Genomic DNA, 25,439 nt, shown 5'->3' with positions numbered 1-25,439 from the left:
CAACACACCCTACAGCCAACAACGATGGGTCGTGTGGGCAGCAAGCCAGACTGAAAATGAGGTCCTTCTCATGTCGGAAAGTCTGGTGTTCATCTGTTCGGTATCGCCATACAACCACTGTCCCACGTTCATCTCCAGTGACTATCAGGTCAGTTTGACTGCGTGACCAAGATAATGCTGTGATTTTGTCCTGAAAATGATATATTAATCAAACTTGAAATGTTCTGGGGCATGGCATCTTATGAATGATACCACAAGAATTTTCATCCACATCACACGAATCTTGCAATGGGACACTCAATGGCTGGAGATCAGCAAGCCAAACATCAAGTGAGTGAGTGAGTTGGGATTAACGCCGCCTTTAACAGTACTCCAGTTATATCACGGCATGTCAGCTTAATGTGGGAGGAAAGCCCTAACTGATGCAGGTGTCAGACGTTTACCACTTCGGTGAAACCAACGAGCACAGGTATGGTGTTGACAAACCTAGAACCGGGATTCAAACCCACAATCACAGGTTTCTGGCGTGCCCAAGGGACGCAACTCTGCACAGCGAATCGCGGCGTCTCAGACGACTGGGCCAGCCGTGCCCCCAAAACATCAAGTGAAAGAGAGAGCAAAGGGGAAAACATACTCCAGGGCCAACCGCTCATTCCAAGAGAGATGGCTGGCTTTATTTCCATGGCAGATTTTTGACATAAATTGGACATTAAACTAAAGACTTTTATTTGTGCATAAAATACCAAAAAAAAATCACTTTTTATGATTGGATAAACTGTCAAACTTCTGAGCAAGCACCCTGACATGACATGCTGAGAGTAAGGATCACAAAGTAGTTTGTGGTACCCTTGGGAGTGTTGTTTGATCTTGTATGATACAGTTCATTTGATCATTGTCTTAGTTTGTCTGGTCGGTAATTATTCCCAACATTCTATCATAACAACTTTGTTTGTTTGTTGTTTAACGCCGCACTCAGCAATATTCCAGCTATGAAGGCGGTCTGTAAATAATCGAGTCCGGACCAGATATTCAAGTGATTGACATCATTAGCATCGATCCACCCAATTAGGGTCAATGATCATGCATCAACCAAATCTGCGAGCCTGACCACTCGATTAGTCGCCTAATCGTTAGTCGCCTCTTACGACAAGCATGGGTTTGCTGAAGACCTATTCTACCCCGGATCTTCACGGGTCACCATGACAACTAAACTTAGTAATAGCAGAAATTATGAGTGAGGTCATTGGTATGATCTGTTGAGTCCAATATTTTCAGTATGTTGAAATTCAAATTCATCTTGGGATCAAGGATCAGTTTAATCCATGTACGTATGTTTGCTTTCTTATCCCCAAAACATAAGTTTTAACATAGTTATCAAATATTAACAAACCTAAAGTGTGATTTTGTCCTGCCATGGATATATGTTAGCATGAGGATATGACGCTTGGGTGAAATGACGGCAGAGAAAGATTGGTTGGTTGGTTGGTTGGTTGGTTTGTTGTTTAACGCCGCACTCAGCAATATTCCATCTATATGATGGCGGTCTGTAAGTAATCGAGTCTGGACCAGACAATCCAGTGATTGATATCATGAGCATCAACCCATGCAGTTGGGATTGATGACCCTGCATCAACCATGTCAGCGAGCCTGACCACCCGATCCCGTTAGTTGACTTTTACGACAAGCATAGTCGCCTTTTACGGCAAGCATGGGTTGCTGAAGACCTATTCCACCCCGGAATCTTCACGGCAGAGAAAAAGAACCAGCTGAGTGAGTGAGTAATGCCACTTTAACAGTACTTCAGTTATAACAGTATGCTGTCGGAGGAATGACTTAATTGATGTAGGTCCATCATGTTCACAACTAAGTAAAATAGAATAATTATACTGAGTTATATGCCAGCAACTGCCAGGGATATTATCCCTTGCATTAAAATAAAAACATTGACTTTGATATGTTTTTCTTCTATAATCAGCATCACCAGCAAGAATGAATAGACATAATCAGAAAGAAGGTTATGGGAAACAAGGCAGTTTTAAGTTGTGCCATTCTTACTTTGTGTTCTGAGTGTGACTGGATTTCAACCTGAGTATTGACATCCCAAAGTTTCACTTTCAAATCATCAGCTGAGCTGCAACAAATGTTCAGTTGGCTCTGTATCTGACCAAGCTTAACACATGACACTCGATCTTTATGTCCACAAAATGAATTGATATACCGTGGAGGGGTTCGGGGCACACTGGATGTGTCAAAGATAGCAACATCGTGCCGAGCGCCGAAAACGTAGAACCCTCCGCGATTTGAATCGCTAATTTGGCTCAAATACCAGTTTGGGGAAGCTGGAAGAACCAGGCTGGCCATTCTGTCTTGTGAATGATAAGTGTTATGATTCCATTCAAAATTATACAGTCTGTGAAATGTTTGAATCGAAGCAAAGATCCCGGTACAACGTGAGGAGTACGTGAGATTATCAAAAGTGGCTAGTGAAAAACGGATTTGTATTAATGTTATTAAAAACGCTAAGCATTTTGAAGATCTAACCCCACAATCACAATAGATTCTTATATATGTGTTCCTAGATTTAGAATGCATACATTTACCCAGTATACAATACATTGTAATTTTGTCAAAATAATATTCTTCCATTTCGTTTCAGATAAGTTAGTTGTTTTGGAATATCCGTCAATCTCATTTATGCTAGGTCGTTACCACAGCAAATTACGCCGTATTTATCAATTGTTCGCGTGGACTATCAATGTGAATACTGTAATTGGGGCCTGGATATTAGTTTTGGTTAAGTCAATAAATAACAATGTTATGTCATGATCATTTTGTGCATCGGTGATACGACACTGCGCAAGTCAAGGGCAACTTGTAAAATGGCGTCGATAAGTGTGCCATGTGAGTGTATGATCATATTTTGACGAAACATTTTTAAGTGAATTACTGTTATTCTTTCTTGATCAACACATTTTATGATTATGTTATTAGCGAGCTGTTGCACACAAAATGTTCACTTATTGATCGTTCGATTTCGGCGCATTTGACCGCTGTTGTCATTGTAAAGACTTAGTTCTCTGTTGCATGTTGTTGATTTACGTTGTATGTAGTTTATGTCAATGAAAGTCACATTCTACCATGAATTTGGAAAATGATTTTGATTTTGATTTGTCAACCAGAGGTATCAAATCACATTAAACCCCTTCTGATTGAAACAGCCTATTTTGACAGCGGAAGTTAATATTTTTAGCATAATATAGCTACCTCTTTTGCAGCCATTGTCATCTTATTGCATAGATATATTTAATTAATTACAATTATCGCCAACAAAATGCAGAGTTACTACTACAATATTCAAAGGTCATGTGACAATATTAAATTAATTACAATTATGGCTAACAAAATGCAGAGTTACTACTACAATATTCAAAAGTCGTGTGACAATAGTTTAATTAATTACAATTATGGCTAACAAAATGCAGAGTTACTACTACAATATTCAAAGGTCGTGTGACAATAGTCTTCTTGCAGAAGACACGATAAAAGAGAATGTATTTCAAGTTTTGAGGGCAACAGAGCTTCTATTTGGTGCATTACTTTATACAACTTGGATGTCATATCTTTTGCATCACAATGAAATCTTTGCAAGCCGTACTGACTTTTCTTTAGGGGTGGCTTGTTAGCTTACAAAGTTGCTGTGCTACATGCTTTCAGTGCCTGACATAGGTTTGTGTAAAGTATTACGGTGTAAACAGACTGCTTCAGCATATAGATCACCATATTTTGTTTGAAGGCTGTTGTCAGTGATTCCATTCATAATGATCGACAACCCACTCAAAACACTGGACTCAACCCATGCTGTTTCATTCAATATATTTGCTATCACCAAAGAAGAGTTCACGTTTTATTTAGTCATGGTAGAATGGTGATAAACATACTGTGTTTTCAAAGTAGAGCTAGGTTATCTGTTGACTTAACTACAATAAATTTAACGTTTAAAACCACAAGCTGTGTGTTTTGTTCCAAACAATTACTCACAAAACTTGTGATTCATGTAACAGAATACGCTACATGTATATGTTGAATGAATCAATATGATCATTTACTTTGATCACGTTGAACAATTTATAATTGTTGAAGTGATGATAATGTAATCTTTCATTTTTCAGGCTTAAGGTTTTTAAGAGCCAGCAACCACACAGTGTTTCGGTGAGCATCATATGGCTTTGAGTTCTTATGCTCATCTTTATATGTTTAAACACTTTGATGCTATTTACCAGGCACATTAAATAGAGATGTCTTACTCTGTTGGGTAACTCTGGCGACTTATATTGCTATGCATTGTACTTCAACATGTTCAAAGTTGTGTTACAAGACTAGTGAAGTGTTGTCCAAATGACAGTTGGTTGACATGTTTGAAAAATGCTGTGACTGTCATGTTTATTTCTTTTTGTGATATTTTCAGGCAATTTGTTCCCACCTTGTATCAAGCCTCTTCCATACACACCTGCAATGCCATCAATACAGCTTACAAAAACACAGACTTTGACAAGAGTTTGGGTTTTAGGAGGAAGTCGTGGAAGTGGGAAAAGTATAACCGTATTGTATACCCACCACAGAAGGAAGGCCAAAACATCAGGCCGGCAGTAAGTCGTAATACATGTAGTTGTTTACTGACTAAATATCTCTGGATCTACATATTTAATAAGATACGATGCATATAGCAGATGATTATGGGTATCCCACAATGTTTTACTTTGAAGACCCTCAGAAAAGAAGTATTGCAGATTTGTCTTCCACTAGTTCACTCTCACTGCTGACTTGGATTTTGTCAGGTCCACCAATTCTTAGAACTATGTTGGAATCTTTCACTGGTTCAGTACTCATTTAAAGAGGGGCATGAATGGCTCATTTGTCTTTAAAGTCACAGTAATTCAATATATTACTGTGCTGGGTCACTCTGATTATTATTTTTGACTTGTAAACAACATACCCATGCTTGTGGGTCTAACTGAACACTAAACAAAATGAAATTGTAAATGGGTGCCACTTCTGTCAGTTTGAGATTTAACTGGTATTCCATGATATTGAATTATTATCCAAAGTGTCATTAAGCAAGCAAACTCAATCTCACTCCTATTCAAAGCTTATTTGTTGAAAACCATTGATGTCTCTTAGAGCCTCTGCTATCATCTGTGAGGAAGAGTAAGGGAACGTAGGAACCCTTATATATCAAACACCTTGGTCAATATCATAATGGTCAAGTTTGTACATCACTGAAGCAGTAAGTTATTTTAGCAGGGTTTCAACTATACTCATATGTTTTAGAATTGTTGTCATGGCTAGGGTTTCGGTATTTATTAATTGCTTGCGTGGAATATCAATATGAATGTTATTGGGGTCTGGATATTTGTTAGTTCTTGTTAAATCAATAAATAACAATCATATGTCATGATTGTATTAGTGCATTGTTGATTCGACATTACGTAAATCAAGGGCACCTTGTAAAGTGGCGTCAATAAGTATGCCATGTGAGTTCACAATCATGTTTTGACCCCAAAACACCATTTTTAAGCAAATTACTGTCATTCTTTCTTGATTAACAAATTTTATGATTATGACATTGGCGCGCTATTGCACACAAGGTGTAAACTTATTGATCGTACAAATTCAGTGCATTTGACCGCTGTTGTCATTGTAAAGTTCTCTGTGGCATGTTGCTGATGGTTCTATGTGTTTCATGTCAACGGAAGTCACATTCTACCATGAACTCGTGGCTGTTGTTTTCTGTAACTTTATAATGCTGTTTGTTGAATCCTCAGCATTTCTATGTTGTCCTTTACCACTATCAATGTCATCATGTAAATGTTTGAATTCCAGATTATCAAGTGACTCCAATATTTCTATGTTTTCAGGAAATATGCCATGCTAGATTTCAAATCAAGTACAGTCCCCTCAAGATGTGGTACATTGCTGTCATGGTAAGACTCAGAGTGTCTTGTACATGGAGCCAAAACAGAACCTGTGCATTTACTGTCCACAAAGTTCCACTTTCATAAGTTATGTTTGGAAATAAGAAAACTTTCTGTGTAACATTGCAAGCATTATGGGAGTGTTTGTGGATATGAATCACATGCGTTAGTACGCTAGTGTTTTGCTAAAAGTGTCCTAAAACCATACTCGGTCACTCACTAACGTGTGACATCCCTGCCAGGATATTGCTAAACGTGGCTTAAAACCATACTCGGTCACTCACTAATGTGTGACATCCCTGCCGGTATATTGGTGGAATATTGCTAAACGTGGCATAAAACCATACTCGGTCACTCACTAACGTGTGACATCCCTGCCGGGATATTGCTGGAATATTGCTAAACGTGGCTTAAAACCATACTCGGTCACTCACTAACGTGTGACATCCCTGCCGGGATATTGCTGGAATATTGCTAAACGTGGCTTAAACCCATACTCGGCCACTCACTAACGTGTGACATCCCTGCCGGGATATTGCTGGAATATTGCTAAACGTGGCTTAAACCCATACTCGGCCACTCACTAACGTGTGACATCCCTGCCGGGATATTGCTGGAATATTGCTAAACGTGGCTTAAAACCATACTCGGTCACTCACTAATGTGTGACATCCCTGCCGGGATATTGCTGGAATATTGCTAAACGTGGCATAAAACCATACTCGGTCACTCACTAACGTGTGACATCCCTGCCGGGATATTGCTGGAATATTGCTAAACGTGGCTTAAAACCATACTCGGTCACTCACTAACGTGTGACATCCCTGCCGGGATATTGCTGGAATATTGCTAAACGTGGCTTAAACCCATACTCGGTCACTCACTAACGTGTGACATCCCTGCCGGGATATTGCTGGAATATTGCTAAACGTGGCTTAAACCCATACTCGGCCACTCACTAACGTGTGACATCCCTGCCGGGATATTGCTGGAATATTGCTAAACGTGGCTTAAAACCATACTCGGTCACTCACTAATGTGTGACATCCCTGCCGGGATATTGCTGGAATATTGCTAAACGTGGCATAAAACCATACTCGGTCACTCACTAACGTGTGACATCCCTGCCGGGATATTGCTGGAATATTGCTAGACGTGGCTTAAACCCATACTCGGCCACTCACTAACGTGTGACATCCCTGCCGGGATATTGCTGGAATATTGCTAAACGTGGCTTAAAACCATACTCGGTTATGTCACTTATGTGTGACATACTGTTTGTGTGTCATTTGTACACCAATGCTGTAGACCCCAGAGTAACTACAAGGAAGAACAGGTTCCAGTAACTCATGCTTGTAAGGGCTGACTGAAAACAAATGGGTGGTCAAATATGTCAGAGTGTGTGTCCGGTGCCACAATGGCGTGAATCCTTGATCAGTCAGTCACTTGTATGTGTGGCCCAGATTTCAATATTTACAGGTCGCCATGATATAGCTGGAATATTGCTGACTGCATGCGTGTAAAACAACAACCACATTATCATCATTAACATATTCTTGTTCATCCTTGTCTTCATCTGCATCATCCATTTCTTACTGCAACGTCAAGCCCCGCAACAGGCTTGTCTGATTGTCCTATTCTGATTGTTTATCGGCTAATATGATATGACTATGATATAGGCAACATTCACTACCAAGTTGTACTAAGTATTTGTATTTGCATATACAGTTTGGGTTGTGAAAATGAGAACGTTGGTAGTGTTGTTGTTGTATATTTGCTTACACCCAATTTCAGGTGTTTGTGTGCTGCATGTTTCAGATACGAGGAATGTCAATAGATGAAGCATTGAAACAGCTGTCATTTTACAAGAGGAAGGGGGCTGCAGTAGTGAAGGAGGTTTGTTTTTTGATCTTGACATTATGTTTTTGTGGATAAGTTATGCACCTTGTTGTTTCTGAGGGGCGTGGCATCGTTAGTATGATCAAAGGAATGTTTGTGTTGTGCGTGGGTTTTCATTTGTACAAAAACAAAATTCTGAATAATTTTTGAAAGGCGACATTTCATTAGCTAAAGAGCCCATGCATCCTTCATTTCGATTGTGAGGTCAAAATTCACCCAGGGTTTGCAAGCTTCCAACGGTAGAAATAGTTTTAGTCTACTAGTCCTTATAATGATAACATATAGCAAATCCCTTAAAAATGGCAAATTTCTACTGGTCCTTATGATACCTTAACCATTGGGCAGTTTGGCAAGGACTACAGGATTAGTGCCAATTTCAATAGCTGCAGACTATGTAGGTGTCATCAGATATTAATATTGAGAGGTATCGTATCGGAGTAAACAATATGATTTTAATGAGTTTGGGATGTATCATTGCAGTACTGTCCTAGACAAATTCCATTACTTCCTATGCAGGTGTTTTTCCAAATAATCTCCACTGCTGTATTTGATATAAACTTCAATCTAAGTTCACTTTATCCTTACCAGGACCGCCTCCGTGGTCTAGTGGTAGAGCGTCCGCCCGGGGAGCGGAAGATCCGGGGTTAGATCCCCGGCTGCGTCATACCAAAAGACGTTAAAAGATGGTACTTGTTGTTACCCTGTCTGGCGCTCGGCAATAAGGGGCTAAAACAAGGACTTGTCAGCTCGGAGTCAGTAAATTGTGTCTGAGTGGGGTATTCATGTTAAACTGCGGCATGGTATCTCAGTGAGCTAGCACTATAAATCGGCATCAGTCTGGACTAGTACAAGCAGCCACACAAACACAGACACACGTACATGCACGTCAATATATAAGTGCAATAATCTTGGACGCGATGTTAAACCCCATTTCACCTCACCTTATCCTTTCCAGAATGATGAAACCGACAGAAATTAACTTACAACGTTAAATATCCGCAATAGTGACAGCATATCAGGACACATTAAAAAATACTTAAGAATCAGAGCAACTTGCGTTGGCCTTGCAGAATGGATAACTGATGTATTTTATCTCACCTTACATTAAGATACTAGCTTCTGATTGGTTAAGGAGCGGGCAATTACTTTCCATGTAGCCGCCTGAGAAATTAATCAGAACACATCATAGATAACTTCCATATCTCGAATAAGTATCGTTGAATTAAAATGAACCGATGTTTATCCAAATGCATTTGGTAAAGGGAAGTAACTTTGTTCATTTGCTTCGAGTTTTGCTAACATATCCTGTTTGAATGGGCGGGCGGGCGTGAGTGCATATGTGTACATACTAGTCTAGACTAATGTCGATTTTATAGTGTCAGCCTACTGAGATACCAGGCCACAGTGTAACATGAATACCCCATTCAGACACGTTTACTGACTCCAAGCCAACCAGTCCTTATTTTACCCCTTTAAATCTGAGTGCCAGACAGGGTATCAACAAGTACCATCTTTGAACATGTTGAACATCTTTTGGTATGACGCAGCCAGAGATTGAACCCTGACCCGACCTTCTGTTCTCCGGGCGTACCCTTAACCACTACATCATGGAGGCAGTCGGCAATTAAGAAAACTGCTAGTGAAGATATTACTGCATGGATACTGATGTGTGTGTGTTGACAGGTGTTGGAGGAGGCACAGGAGATGGCAGTCCGCGACCACAATGTAGAATACAAGTCAAATCTGTGGATTGGTAAGAAGCGTCTACTCTGTCAGCATTTGTAGATTGTATTACACATTTACATCATGTAGCAGCAGATATCTGAATGTCAAGGTACTGTTGACCAACAAACTTGTTTGTCTCCATTCAGAGAAAATAATCGTTCTGTCTCAAGCAAAAGTCCCAGAACCATAAAATTAATAAATCTTAAATGTTTGGTTCCTAACAAGCCCTTTTCTGATGATCCTTAGCTTGTCAACACCTACCTCTACCTGTGGATTTCACCAAAGGTGTAAGTGTCTAAGACCTGCATTTTTAGATGCTGTGATATAACTAAGACTGATTGGGCCCCTGTGATATTGCTTCAGTATTGCTGACTGCAGCATAGACCAGCATTCACTATTAAGATATATGTTTTTGTCATCTTCGTTGGTGTGTTTAAATTAAATTTGTCCATGTTTCCAGCCTCATCGTTTGTTGGTCAAGGCAAGACTGTGAGGGGTCTCCGGAAGCACCGTGGCCCCAGGTACGGGATGATCCACTACCGCTACTGCAACGTCTTCATCAGACTACAGGAGGGCCCCCCTCCCAAACACTACTACCCCCCTCCCCCAATGGGACACGACAAGATGGAGGAGTTTATCAGGGACCAGAGGGCCAGGAGAATCATACACTCCTTATGAGACTTCCGCATCCGTTTCAACACAATTCCCCCTCAGTATAGGGAGGTACAGGAGGGTAGGGAGAGACTTGTGAAGAATCAGTGACACTATTTCAGCCTTTCCAACAAGACTTAGATTTCATCTTAGGGCAGAGAGAAAAATACAGATCTGGAAAAAGATGCCCAGCATAGTTGTATCATATACTTTCATGGGACAAAATGGGACAGGGACTTGCCACAGCTTGCTTACATTTGCATTTTCTCAACGAGTATACCTTTAATTGGCCTTTTGTGTATTTCATGAATGTGATCAGCATTTGAAACCAATGTTAATTCGAACTTGAGGCATAGGTGGCCAAGTGGTCTAAGTTGTGCCTTTTATCTTCCAGGATCACCTAGTCATTGGTTCAAATCCCAGATTCACCAAATTATGATCCAATGTTTGTCAGCACTCTACTCATGTTCATGGATGTTTACAGAAGTGGTAAATGTCTTCAATGTGTTGCATGAAGCCCATTACTGGTGTCCCCGCCGTGATATTGCTGGAATATTGCTTAAAGCAGCGTAAAACCATACTCACTCACTCACTCACTCAATGTGTTGCATCGCTTTCTTCCAACATAAAGTTGATATGATATCATATAGCTGATGTGTTCAATGCAGTGGTAAACCAGCAACCCCACACAGGTCGACTGGTGTGGCTTCTCTGGAGGACTGTAACAAGGACTGCCCAATTACCATGGGCTTTTTGTGATGCAGGCAGCTGTTCCTAGGGCTAAGGTGAAGAAGGGAAAATGTGGACAAGTCAAGAAGTGCACAACATCTGTGTTACATCTGGTGATAAACTACAGTGTATCATGTGAAGGGATGTACTCAGTTGTAGAAAATACTTGTATTCTAGTTGTTGAATTAGTTGTGTGTGTGTGAGAATGTTTGTGCAGAAGAATAAACTGTATACAATATCATCGTTCAAATTAGATCTTAGTTCTTGCTGCTACTAAACAAAAATCTGATGACATCGTCAGAATGACCTTTCATGAACTCTGACTGACCAATGAAATGACTAACCAGAAGTCGACTTTAGCCAATCAGGAAGCAGCTTTCTCGAGCTTTACGGCACAAAATATATCGAAGGTCCAAGTGACTTGAAGTCAGCTTTCACAGTTTTGTAACACAACTTTTATCTTGTGAGTTTCTGAGGCTTGGCGACCTCAACAGCCATGAAACCTTAAAGTTGCATGTATCTGAAATGTTGGTGCCATGTCTGTCACAGGTCATGGTCATCTTTGAGGTTATTATGAAATATGGTTATGTCATTAATTTTGAAGTTACGAGGTGTGGCTGAAAAGTTCTGAGCCTAAACTACAATACTACGATACTTTCCATAAATCTTATAGCCTGCATTTGAACCAAGTACTTGACCAGACACCATATTTCTGCAAGAGCCAAAGTGACTACTGGTGGGCATTATACATTTGCTACTGTGCTGAAAGGTGTCAACTCCAACTGCCATCCATGTGGATATGGCACCAATTTAAAGGGATGATGTCGACCAGTCACTTGTACGCGAGACGGTTCGCGCAGTTTCGAAGAAAGTAAACATGTTTCAACGCGATGGAAAATGGGTGTGCGTTGGTGTGCATGAAATAATTTATATATTTTGTAACTCTACGATGAATAAGCTTTTAGAAAATACTACGTGTTAGTTTCTGAAAAATATGTACATAGGAGAAAATCGCTGGCAAAAACAGAACATTTTGCTCGATTTTTGCACATTTTTCTCCCAATTTGACCGTTTATTATTTTTCTTATGACATTTTTTTCACGTCATTCGATAACTAGTAGAATGATCAATAACTGTACTTAATTTTGTTTTATTATTTTCACAAATAACGCTTGTAGAGACATTTTTGTGCAACATGCAGAAATCCATGGTCCACTGACAGGCCGTCACCCATACGAGTGACCCCCTCTCAGGTGGTCACTTGTACGCGAGACGGGAGAGCCGTCTCGCGTACACGTTACGTCCTCTACTGTTGAGAGCCTCGATCAGGAAGACCTTCAATTCCCACCACAAAGGAAAATGTTGTGCATACATTACATGATTATTCATGACTGACTCGCCACATGTCACATGGTCAATACAACAGGCACATCTCATGCAGAGTTGAACATATTCTGAGGAATGGACCGGCATGACAAAGGTTTCAGCACACTGGGGGCCACAGCTTGTGACTCCTGGTCAGAAATGCCCAAGGTTTGTCAACTCTTGTGAGAATATAGGTCATTTTGAAGCAGACACAGGAGATTTTGTTGAGTGATTTGTTACCATAGATGAGTCACAGGGTTTGCCATTATCAGCCAGAGATGTAACAACAATAAAAGCAGTGGAAGCATTTAACATCTCGTCCTCCGAAGAAGGCGTCAAAGACTGTACCATCATATGGTTTCCTGTGATTCCAAAATGAATCCTACTTGTAGACTACCTCCAAAATGGTCAGATCATTAATGGCTAATATTATGCTTGTCTGTCTGGGCAACTGCATGAGAATATCAAGACTAATCATCATGGAAAACTAACTAGAGTGTTGTTCCACTGGGACAATCCACCTGTGGTCAAGTCTGTTGTTGCCATGGCTGCAATGACTGACTGTGGCTTTGAACTCATTGAACATTCTCCATATTCACCAGATTTGGCCAGATTTTCACTACTTGAAATAAGAACTGGAAAGTATTTCACAGATGATGATGACATCATTTCTGCTGTAGAGGACTCTTTACAGCACCAGGAGGCTTCCAGGCACTTCAGCATCCAACTTCATCAACAGTCCATCATAGTTAGGATCAGTACTTTTTAGCCATCCCTAATACAATCTTGAGACTTTGTAATTATTAGATCCCACTGAAGTAGTCTACTGGTCAATGTATGGAAGCAAAGTACCTGGTGGTATTTTAAATCTTTAGAAGCTCTGATGAAATGGTGGTGATGTGGCAAATTCTGTCTAATTTTATTTCTTCATATAAAATCTTTCAACCTTTTCTTCTTGCCAGTAGTATTAAAACTCCACTACAGAAGCTGTGAGACAAGTAAAACACTTGTAATAGAGTTATTGAAGTCAAAAGCCTGAATCATGTCCTTTGTAAAGAATTTATTCAAGTCAAAAGTCTTGCTTTGAATATCATTTACACTTGAAAAAGTTGAGAAGTATTTCACAGGAAAAAGTACTGCATGTGTATAAAAATGAGTTTGTACAAAACTATTGCACAGAACAGTGTCACGACATATCACAATCATGAAACCTGATACAAATGGATGTAATTATATACAAGATATTTACAAATACAAAAAAAATATAATTGGTAAGAGTTAACACAATTTAGTAAATAAAATACGAAAAGATCAGCACAATGTCCCATTTCACCTGAGGTCACAGGAAACTGAGTTACGCACAAAGAAGACACATTTGGCCTCTACATTTCACTGAAGACCTGTACAATGACACAAAAACAGTGACATCTGAAGACTTGTGTCAAGGACTCAGAAAGATGAAAGGAGGAGAAGTGTTGAGGGAGACATCAATACATTGAATGAAGGAAACATGGCAAGACAAGAAGTAAACAATATTATCCTCAAATAGGAACACACAAATAGAAAAAAATAATGCATCTGCTTGAGTCAACATCAGAATAGGAAGAGGTGTTTTTACAGTGCTTATTACCAGCAAACTTTTAATATTGTGTTCAAGTGATGATCTTCCTCTAAGAAATACCATTGCATCCTGCTATGCACTGACAATGTAAAGGAAAAGAAGTATGTTCAAAGTCAAATAGAATTATGCTAAATCAACTATTTGAAAAAAACAACTTAAAATTGACACAGATGTAATAAACATGCTCAAATAAGTGTGATTTACATATGTTAAATAAATGTGGATATATAACCAGTAACATTTCAAGATAAATAGATGGCAGTCTGGCTCAGCTTGTACAGTTGCACATCATGCAAACAATAGCTGGACGTGTTATTAAGATGGCTGCCACACAGAAGGTGAAAAATACAACAAATCAAAATGGAACAGAAATATAGGAGAAATGAATAATGGAATAAGATACATACAGTGGTCCCTCGCTACAACGCTACCAATGGGGTCCAAATAGTACCTATTGCCATAAAATTACAATGAGATTACAACGTATTGTTGGGACCAGAGGACATTCTGCTCCACTTGCATGTCGTGCAAAACATGCATTTCACTACAAGATAGAGTTTAGAGAACTTGAAACTTTCATGCAAAATATGCTCTTAAACTACAAGACTGTTGGTAGATACAGAACTGGCGATTATACATTGACGGGATATGGAGGCACTGCCACTGACTAAAATGCTTGTCTACTGATCTCTTTAGTCCGGTAAGGTGCTGTCACTCCTCTATTTTTTACATATAGTTGATGAGTGCTGTTAGGCATGCACATGTCAAAATACAAACAAAATAATGTAACCCCCCCCCCCCCGACAAAAAGCAAACACATTCCACAACCAGCATGTCCTGATTGTTGTTTGAAACATAAGGAAATGTATTTTTGATTCCATATTATCTATGGCTACAATTAATAAAACGTAATGTACACATATTCCTCTACAGCTTCCCACCAATGCACTGTGTGCCCATACACATCATCAAATCTATCTCCATGTGCACTCATGACCATGCATAAACCATTCGATTGAAATAGCTGAATGTGCTGTACAACTTGACAGTAGTTAATGATGCACATGACAACTTCCTACTCATGTAGTTATTAACATTTCCCTGACTAATCGTACCAGGCAAAATCTTTATTCCACTTGGGGACATGAAGAAAGATTATAGTTCTCCCATAGGATTTAGCTCTCATTTTCCAGAGTCTTGCCAGTTCATTCTTTCCTTGTAGAGTATAAAAAAGATATTTTCAGAACAGTCTATTCCCGTTTTGAACAGGATCTGATTCCTGGGACAAAAGCCTTCTTCAAAAGTTTCCAAAACATTCCCTAAAATTGGGTCCTTTCTAGTCCTTCACAAATGAATGTGTAAGCTCCAACAAACTACAAATCACCGATGTACATGGCAACAGAGACCATTATGCTCTCAAAGCAACACAGTAGCACATCAAACTCACACAGCACCATCATGACAAACCACCATGCGTCACCATGCTCTCGGTTCCATCCTGATGGACCACGGAACATCAGCCATTGTAGCCCTGTCTGGGATCTTCTTTCTGCCCACTACCTCCAGCACCAACTGCTCCTTGTACCTGTTCCACAACTTGTTCAGCACCAGGCGATCATGCAGGGACTGGTTGTCGGGCAGGAAGGACTGACGTTTCTTGGCCATAGCTTGAAGTTGCCGCTTCTTGGCAAATATCTCAAACTGGACTAAGTTCACACAGATACACTTGGCCTTTCCATTAGCTATCATGTATACGTTTTCAAGATCTTCTCCTGAAAAACAGATTTGAGGAATCCCTGTCATAAGGGTACGTGGTGGTTTGTTGTTTAACGGCACACTCAGCAATATTCCAGCTATATGACGGCGGTCTGTAAATAATCGAGTCTGGACCAGACAATCAAGTGATTGATATCATGAGCATCGATCAACGCAATTGGGACCGATGACATGCATCAACCAAGTCAGCAATTCCGACCACCCGATCCAGTTAGTCGCCTTTTACGGCAAGCATGGGTTGCTGAAGACCTATTCTACCCCGGATCTTCAGGGGTCTGTCTAAGAGGTGCATCCCTTAGCCATGCCAGGATCCGCTGGTCATAGGTTTGAGTACTAGATTGGTGGGGCTGTGATCTTTGGTCCGTCACCACCATACCCGGTCTTGTGGAATGTACCAAGATGGTAACCGTTTTTGTTTTTTTCACGGTACTGAGCGGACATGTCACACAATGTGTTACTGGAATAGGTGGTGTAAGTGTAACATATTCCTAGTATTGCTGACCGCGATGCAAAACATTCACTACCTCACTCACCAGCTCCCATGTAGTCCCCCTCGGACAGTCTCATAATAGTGAGGTTGCGAGGGTTCAATGAATGGACCCTGTAAGCTCTGCCATAGTTTTTGTTCAAAAACTCTTTCTGTGACGTCTTGTTTGGCAACACCAGAGTCGATGGCTTGTGGGGGGACTTGAGACGCACAAGGGGCACCTGCTTGATGATGAGACACTTGCCAGACATTAGGAAATAGATCTTGGGTGATACGCCTTGGACATTGCCTAGAATTACCTGGAAATGTGGAACGTAGTCTGTGAATTGCAAACAACATTATAACATATCGTTATGGGTGATCACAAGGCCATATTGACACTCCTATAGTGGTCCTAAAACAAGGTCTTATAATTAAACCAAAAATGACTTCTAATTAAATCAATATTTTGGGTTTGAGCAAAATCAATGTCATGGTAGCGATGCTGAAAATGACACCAATGATAAAAGTAGTCTGAAGCCGATTTTCTGCTGCCTCATGCTGTGATATTGGAATGTTCATAAAACATGGCTCAGTCGTGGAATTGCTGTCAAATGGTCAACATTGTACGTGCTACTGACAAAACACATGGACGTCGAAGACGCCGGTTCACACCCATGCTTGCCGTAAAAGGCGGTTAATGGGATCGGGTGGTCAGGCTTGTTGACTTGGTTGATGCATGTCATCAATCCCAATTGTGTGGATCGATGCGCATGATGTCAATAACCTGGATTGTCTGGTACAGACTCGATTATTTACAGACCACCGTCATATGGCTGGAATATTGTTGAGTGCCGCGTTAAACAACAAACCAACCAACCAATCACTGGCAAGTGAACACTTGGGACAACAGCTGGCTTAACTCAAACGTTCCCCTCTGAGTGAGTGAGTGAATATGGTTTTACGCCGCTTTTAGCAATATTCCAGCAATATCACGGCGGGGGACACCAGAAATGGGCTTCACACATTGTACCCATGTCGGGAATCGAACCCGGGTCTTCGGCGTGACGAGCGAACGCTTTAACCACTAGGCTACCCGACCGCCCCCGTTCCCCTCTGAGGTTACACTTATTGATATCACTGTCATTGGAACGCGGGAGAACGAAATTGACAAATAACATATTGTCAATGAAAATTATAACTCACTCACTAGATACAAAAACCGTCACAAAGGCGTACGACATGCGGTAACTTGTTCTTATTTGAGCAAAAAATGAATTAACTTGGTGTCAACAAGCACCAGAGAAAAAACAAAAACGCCACAATGAGGAAGAACTGGCTTCAGCATTTTGAAATCTCACATCATTATCTTTATAGTCTATGATACTGGATACGTCTGCCACAGCCCCCAGCTCGGCTTCGGTCCAGGACCGGAAGTACTGGGATCCCTGCAGGAAGTCGAGCCGCTCCCGTCGCTGCATTTCCCACGCATCCCTCAAAACTTCGTTGAAGTCCATCTTACTCAGCATCAGCAGCTCGCAGTCATCTGTGGAGAGGAGGAGGGGGTCGAATCAGTCCGTGTGTTTTGTTACACAATCAAGCCCGTACAAGATAAACAAACCAGTGGTTGCAACAACGATCCAAGCTGGGTGGGCACAATAAATATGACACACATTGTAACCACCCGATTCCCAACAAGATGTTGAGATCGGTTTTTCCCCAGATTCCTGAAGTGTCTACAGTAAGTACAGAAATATCTTGCACTTGACGACACTATTAATATTTTTGCATCTTAACCATGAGCTTTATGTTTACTTGGACATGCCATGCATTGGGTGGGTTCCTCAAGTGTGTGCGAGTGTATTTGTTTGTTTGTTGTTTAGCAATATTCCAGCTATATGACGACGGTCTGTAAATAATAGTATGGACCAGACAGTCCAGTGATTGACGTCATGAGCATCGATCCATGCATCAACCAAGTCAGTGAGCCTGACCACCCGATCCCGTTAGTCGCTTCTTACAACATGAATAGTCGCTTTTTCGGCCAGCATGGGTTGCTGAAAACCTATTCTAACCCAGATCTTCACGGGTCAGTATGTGCTTGTAACAATATGTAACAATGAACATACTGTGACATACAACTGTGGCGCTTCTTTGGACTTTCCAGATAAAGGCCAGCTCGCCGAAGGTAGCGCCTGCCTTAATGTCGGGGAGATAGGTCACCAACTCTTCGCCTGTCAAGAAATGAACGTTGGTACAGTCGTATGAGTGCAAGAGTAGTTCAAGCAGTTGTTCAATTGACTCTGAAATGTGAAGGTCTGCATCTGCAGCTGAGTGAGTGAGAACACATATAAATGGGAGTGAGAAAAGTTTGTTCGACTTTACATAACTGTGCTAGCAGACACCCCATGCAGGGTCGACGGAAAATGGTGACCAACTGATCCTCACTGGTGGGTCGGTCTTCCCGTTTAATATCATCATCCTCCTCATCCTCCTCATCATCATCATTTTATCTTAATTATCTTAATTATTAAGATTTATTCCTCAGACACTTTTCAGTGAATGTGCATCTGGGCTATTTCGGCCAACGACAAACAATGGAAACTCTTTCAGCAGTTCATATGGGAAGGATACCACCGTCTCATCAATACCTGTTCGTGGGTCCTTCTCCGACATCCTACACCCCAGGGATCCCGACACCACGAAGTAGACATTGGTCCCGTCGTGGCCCTGCTTGATAACCACCCGCCCGGCCCCGACCTGCTCGTACTTAAGGCGGTCAGCCAGGGCCTCCTTCACATCCGTCGAGTACTTGGCGAACACGGGGAGTCTGTTAATCACCTCCTGCGTAGCAGAGCACATGTCAGGAAAGGCAAAAGGTACACCATCTGCGAACTTCGGTAAATACGGTTACAAAAAGGCGGTAATGATCGAGATAATCTTTCGTGAAACCTCGTAAGCTCTATAGGCCCGGTGAACCATCAGAAATAAATATTTTCCGTAGTTTCAGTGATATGCTTGACCGTAGAATTTAGGGTAGACATTTGCCAGAGACATAAAGTTACATCGTCGCAAGTAAAGAATCAGATCAAAGAGAAACACTATATTCACTGGAAAGACTGCACACCTGGCTGCCATCTACAATAAATACGTGCACGTACAAATGTTTATTGTACATCAAATGTAATATAAAGTAAACCGACATATCTTGGTAACGGTATAACTGTAAATAGCACATGTACAAATCGAATTATCAACTCCTTGTATGTGCACAACTGCTCTCTATGGAACAATATGTGCCGGCACAGTTACCCGTCTGGCGCACATCGTTTTAAACTACAAATCGAGTTTTTCTAGATTCAGATTCTATGCTGCAATGTACTCTCTGTGTGATATCCTGCAACGAACGCCAAACTTTGCAAAGCAGCGAGCACATCAGTCACTCACGTAGAGCACATTTTGAGTACAAATAGACAAACTGTATCTAAACTTCCTATGACACTCACCAATAAACACACAATATCCCCTTGAAGTCTCTGGCCTGATTTGCGCGCGAGAGCTTCTCTAGCTCGCTTGGTTAATCCCCCATAGTTCTTTGAAGTCCTGCAGAACTCGCGGGGGTCAAAACTAATGGCTCTGCCGTCTCTCCCAATCACCCTGAACACTTGGTCTTCCCGCTGGAGCTGCCCTGCCAGCCGGCGACTCGTGCAACGGAATAGCAGGACGATGTGATAGATCTTCCTGAAGAACCGCAACAGTTTGGACTTGGTATTAGTAAAGTCCTTCACCGTTTCCTGGGGCTGGCCCACGGGTGTTGATGTGATGGAGACACAGGGCGGCGCAGCTGGTATTGTTACAGACTGGGACAGTGCTTGATACAGGGTACTTCGACGACGATTCTGGGAGCATATTTCATTGAAAATTTCATAAAGTCTTTGTTGTCAACAATAAGTCTCATCTTTCAGTAGAAAGTTTACTATTCATTGGTTAATTCTCGTGCAAATACCCTAAGAAAAAAAATACGTAACAATTTCTCAATATCGACGAGCACAAACACATTTGTTTGTTGTTTAATAAGGCCGAAGTCAGCAATATGACGGGGGACCGTAAATAATCGAGTCTGTACCAAACAATCCGGTGATCGATTTTGTGAGCAACGATCCACGCCGTCGGGCAACCGTCAGCGAGCCCCCCCCCCCCCCCCCCCCCCCCCCCCACACACACACACACACACACACTCACAGACACCCACATACACAGACACACACACACTCACAGACACACACACATACACACTCACAGACACACACACACACTCACACACACACACACACACACACACTCACAGACACACACACACACACACACACTCACAGACACCCACACCCACACTCCCACTCACACTCACACTCACAGACACCCACACACACACTCACACTCACAGACACCCACACACACACACACACACACACTCACAGACACCCCCCCCCCCCCACACACACACACACACTCACAGACACCCACATACACACACACACACTCACACTCACAGACACCCACACACACACACACACACAGACACACACACTCACAGACACCCACATACACACACACACACACACACAGACACACACACTCACAGACACCCACATACACAGACTCACACTCACAGACACCCACCCACACACACACACACACACACACACACAGACACACACATACACACACACACACACACACTCACAGACACCTACATACACAGACACACACCGCCACACCACACACACACACACTCACAGACACCCACATACACAGACACACACCGCCACACCACACACACACACGATTCATTTGGGCGCCTCTTACGACCAACATAAGTTGCTGAGGACTTATTCTCACCCGGAATCCCTACCGGAACTATTATCGTGATTACTAGTATACTCCGCGTCATTATTGAAGGGTCACCTGGGTAAGTTGAGTATCAAACATGAACAAATGCCAACCAGCTTCAATAGGTCTGACTATGTGATTAACAGCTGAAGATGAACATGTTGTTTATGCCTGTGTCACACTGATTGGATGCACTCTTATGAAAATGGTAAACTGCACAAAGACTTAAAAACGCAACCAGAGGTTAAACCCATGCATGCACAATACATGACAAGTATTGAGTATAAAATGGTTCATTCAAGATGCAACCAACAGAACTCATGGAAGCTGAAAATGCGATGTTTTATCTCTTATAATCTGCGTGAACTGCGTGAAGTAGCTATCATCGCACACCTTATCTAAAGTCGAAATTACGGTTAATTGTTACCGACTTCCACTTTCGTTTTCATACAACCTGAAACATATTTCAAGAATACCAATACCATATTTCGCTTATGCCACTTTTGATCACAGTGCACATTGACTAAATAATATATGTAATTTTTAAAGGCATCTTTACTTCAATAAACACTTTTTCATAATAGTTGAACGTTCAGTATTTATTTACCGTTGGTGTTTTGATGGAGTCATTTCTTTCTTTGCATGATGGACTTTCAAAAGTTTGTTTGCTGTCAATGAGCGGATGAGTTCCTACTTCATCGATGTTTTTCAACACATCATGATCGTTGTCTGTTGGTGGGGCATAATTTGAGAGTTCTGAAGAGCGCAGTCTTGATTCAGTATAGTGATCCCTTGAGCTCCGAACACACATCCTGAACGGGCTTTCAACTGAAACACGAGACGCCCGACCATTCCGACTTTTTCTACTGTCAACGCGAATCTCACAAAGACTGCTCTCCGAGATGGTTTTCTTCTGCTCCGGGGTCGGTTGATGAGAAACAATTTCTGCTGAGGCGCTAATAATTTGCTTTTTTTGTGTTGCGACATCATTCCGTGCCGTTTCTTGAGGTTTCAAAACGACTGGCATTGGTCTGTTGTAAATGTTACTTACGTTCGGGTATTTGTCAAATTGTATTCTACGCAAAATTCTTGGATATCCTGCCAGTAAACGCTCAATTCCGCTTCCCTTGTCACTCCTAGCATCTTCTGTCCATTTTCCCAAACGCTTGGAGGCCCTTTTCTTCGCTTTATCATACCCTTCTCTGCTGAGCGACATCACGCCTTCCAGACACGTGCGATTGTTTACGTCTGCGAGGTCAGAGGTCGTCGTTATGCGCGCATGTCACGTTTCAACTTCCGCTTCCTGATTTATCAAGGCATGTGCATCGATTAGGTTGGTATTTTCACTGAAAACAAGTTCAATATTCTTCGTAGAAGAGGTAATTTCATTTGTTGTATGGCGTAGGTTTGTTTCATTAAGATTTAGTGTTTCGATGGCATAATCTGAATTCCTAATGACCAGCTGATGACAGAAACGCGAACGATCGCTGTGATTGAATGAATATAGCAGTAGGGGCCTACTTCAAGCAGTTCGAGCGCATGTCAAGAAACGGTGAACAGTCGACAAGGATCCCATGACTACTTTTTAAGTTAGATGGACATGCATAAATTTCACTATAAACATTCAATTTAATCTTTTAATGAGTAAAAGTGTTTGCTGAGTAGTGGCGAGTACCGTGAAGGTGACATTCATAAATTTTACTACATGACGAAATTGTTTTGTTTGACACTTGACAGTACTGTAATCATGGTAATAGGTCTGGAGAAACGAAAAGATAAAGGTGTCATATTGTGATAAAATAATCCTATTATTAAAACATGTATTTTTTATCAAAATCGGTTAGCAGAAAGGAAATTGACTGTTGGGCTTTGGGTGTTAAGAAAATGCTGTTTGGGTTTGGTTTGGGAAATGTTTGGGACCAGCATGATAATATTTGTAGTCAACAGTTTTTAAAAGAATTTCAGCAAAGGTGTAGGGATATTGATAATCAGTTGTATTTTGAGAAATTATGTATATATTCCAGTGTATATCAGTACAAGCATATTAGGACAGAAAATATATTTGAAGATTATATGTCTGTTGAAAATATTAAACCATATAGAATTGGTTTATCTCGGCTACGAAGCTGCTCTCTTGATTTAATGATTCCTGAAGGTAGAAACTTGAATGTTTCGAAATATAACCAATTATGCCCATTATGCATTGTTACCACTGTAGAAAATGAATATAATTTTTGGTGCATTTGTCCATTCTATTTAGATTTATGACAACATCTTCTTCCCAACTATTACATTGTATATCCTACAGAAAGAAAGTTTGTCCAGCTGTTAACATCTGATTATGTTCATGTTATTCAAGTCATGGCTAAATCTACCGTTCTAGCATTTAAAAATGCTGTAAAAGTTTTGAAAATTTTGAAAAATAACAAAGCTGTTGTGTGCCTCCAAGAGAAATGTACAATGATGATTTTTCATATTGTTTACCATGGTTTACTGGGCCGGTGGTATATTTACCAAATTATACGAATATAAAGCATTCATTCATCAATGTGTAAAGTGACTGAAAATTTCACTTGGCTATTTGTTAAAGGCGTAAATATTCAGTTATGTCCATACATTTATTAGATAACACATCCCAAACATTTTGATGTTATATTTCATCACACAGTGACTGAAAATGATAGGATTAAAAGAAAATGAAAGTCAAAGTACATTTCTCTATTTTTTTGGCTTCTAATCCTTGCATGATATTTAGTCGATTGTGATGTTTTTAAGCCTATTTGAATGTGTTAATAATTTCTAGTCAATCTGTAAAATAAATGAACAGATGATTTTACAGTCAATTTGAAAATGACTTAAATATTTAGACATTTTGTAAATTGCCTTAGTGAATCGCAATTTACATTGACACACTGGCTGTAACCTATTCATGCCTACAAGCATTGTCTGTCTCGCATCAAAAGAACTTCCCAACAAGATGTAAAAGAACAAGAATGATTCTGTTCAGTGCTACAGCAAATGAATGAAGACAAAATGCAAATATTGTAATTACAACTGACCAAAGGTATATGTAGGAAATTAGGCAGTTGTCTTGTTCAAGGAATGTATTGGTCGATATCCACATGAAGGAACAATATCCTGTATGTCTGCAGGGGTACAAGACAACTTCTTTGATGTCACATGTCTTTGTAACAATCTAATAGTTTAAAATATATTTATAGTGTTTCGGGATATTATGACTCCTGTTCATTTTTCAACTGATCACATAAGTTTGTTTCAGGTGTTTCACATAGGTGTCAAGACTCATTGGTCAGCTGAGATAGCACACGTTACAACTTTTTTTATGATATCCATGGTTCTTTTAGAAAATCAATTATGTTAGATAACAATGAGCAATCCTTCAACGTCTTGTATTATCGGTTAATCCAAACATTTCACCCCACTTCAGACCTGGATTTAGAGTGAATAATTTCCCCAGACACAATTAATTCCAAATGAATTAAGCGTGAATTAAATGCAAAAAATGCGAGTGGTCTTTGTTTGCATTATTAAACATCACATTTATATCGACAATAAGACATTTTGGATAGGAGAAATACCAACTTAGACATAAGCTGAAAACAAACAGCTATGTAATCCACAACACTGATTTTTTTAGCAGCACTTGTAGTAAGTATATAAACATTGTCATTCAAACACTAATTACATCCTGTGAATTGTCACTGCTGGGGTCAAGACAAGCGTTTTACTTACTTATGTCATCACTGATCACACCTGCAAGTCCCTACAGACGCCACCCACGCAACACAGTGTCTTTGTTCTTTGCCACTACATCAAGGGCAGACATGAGCCAGCGCACATATATTGTTTTAGCGGAAGAACTTTACTCAGCGCTAATAAGCGGTGCTATTTGGTGTGTGATTTGGTTAATGAAAGGATGGATTACGGTGAGGATTCTTCTGTAAACCTGACAGAGGACATTTTCTTTATACATAAATCCACTGATGCTTGAGAGGAGGTGGGTGTCTCATTTATATTGAGTCACATTTTTGGCTAGGGGCCAGTGGTCGCATTCTTTTGGAGACGCATTAGTTTCATGATTTACATCTTCTTTGATCATGGGTAACCAACCAATCAGTGTTCAGGAATGCGTATAGATATTGCCTCAAAGTTTACTTACGCTGTCCTTATAGATGGTAGCACTATTTCTTGTCATGCTAAATTTGGTTGCTGACTGGGATGTTTCTGACTCTCATATCATGTATATTGCTGACTGGGATGTTGCTGACTCTTATATCATGTATATTGCTGACTGGGTCAGTGGGATGTTGCTGACTCTTATACC

At 40.7% G+C, this 25,439-nt stretch overlaps 3 protein-coding genes across 4 annotated transcripts in view; 1 reads left to right on the top strand and 2 right to left on the bottom strand.

Annotated features, from left to right (window-relative positions):
* Positions 1-2,460, bottom strand: part of LOC124139846 (gem-associated protein 5-like) — a 212,996-nt gene extending 210,536 nt beyond the window's left edge. For both annotated transcript variants that reach the window (XR_007219116.1, XM_048388307.1), the window contains exons 1-2: positions 2,056-2,460; positions 9-190 (exon numbers count right to left, since the gene is read on the bottom strand). Coding sequence is in view for 1 of the 2 variants with exons in the window: in XM_048388307.1 (XP_048244264.1) it covers positions 9-190; positions 2,056-2,361 (488 nt within the window). In the remaining variant the exon portion in view is untranslated. The remainder of the gene's footprint in view (positions 1-8; positions 191-2,055) is intronic.
* Positions 2,461-2,763: 303 nt separating this feature from the next.
* Positions 2,764-11,217, top strand: LOC124139845 (39S ribosomal protein L22, mitochondrial-like). The gene is made up of 7 exons (XM_046507224.2): positions 2,764-2,901; positions 4,170-4,209; positions 4,466-4,646; positions 5,916-5,981; positions 7,791-7,868; positions 9,555-9,624; positions 10,057-11,217. The coding sequence occupies exons 1-7, from the start codon at positions 2,823-2,825 to the stop codon at positions 10,272-10,274; spliced, it is 732 nt and encodes a 243-aa protein (XP_046363180.2). The 5' UTR covers positions 2,764-2,822; the 3' UTR covers positions 10,275-11,217.
* Positions 11,218-13,393: 2,176 nt separating this feature from the next.
* LOC124139844 lies at positions 13,394-22,327 on the bottom strand. The gene is made up of 7 exons (XM_046507223.2): positions 21,702-22,327; positions 19,711-20,103; positions 18,856-19,048; positions 18,334-18,438; positions 17,566-17,750; positions 16,272-16,524; positions 13,394-15,734 (listed from the first exon to the last, which is right to left on the bottom strand). The coding sequence occupies exons 1-7, from the start codon at positions 22,308-22,310 to the stop codon at positions 15,439-15,441; spliced, it is 2,034 nt and encodes a 677-aa protein (XP_046363179.2). The 5' UTR covers positions 22,311-22,327; the 3' UTR covers positions 13,394-15,438.
* Between the last annotated feature and the right edge of the window lie 3,112 nt (positions 22,328-25,439).

Source organism: Haliotis rufescens, unplaced genomic scaffold, assembly GCF_023055435.1.
Source record: "Haliotis rufescens isolate VD_foot unplaced genomic scaffold, xgHalRufe1.0.p SCAF_7, whole genome shotgun sequence".
Classification (NCBI taxonomy): Eukaryota; Metazoa; Mollusca; class Gastropoda; order Lepetellida; family Haliotidae; genus Haliotis; species Haliotis rufescens.
The sequence above is the reverse complement of the archived record's forward strand: the minus strand, read 5'-3'. Positions and strand labels throughout refer to the sequence as shown.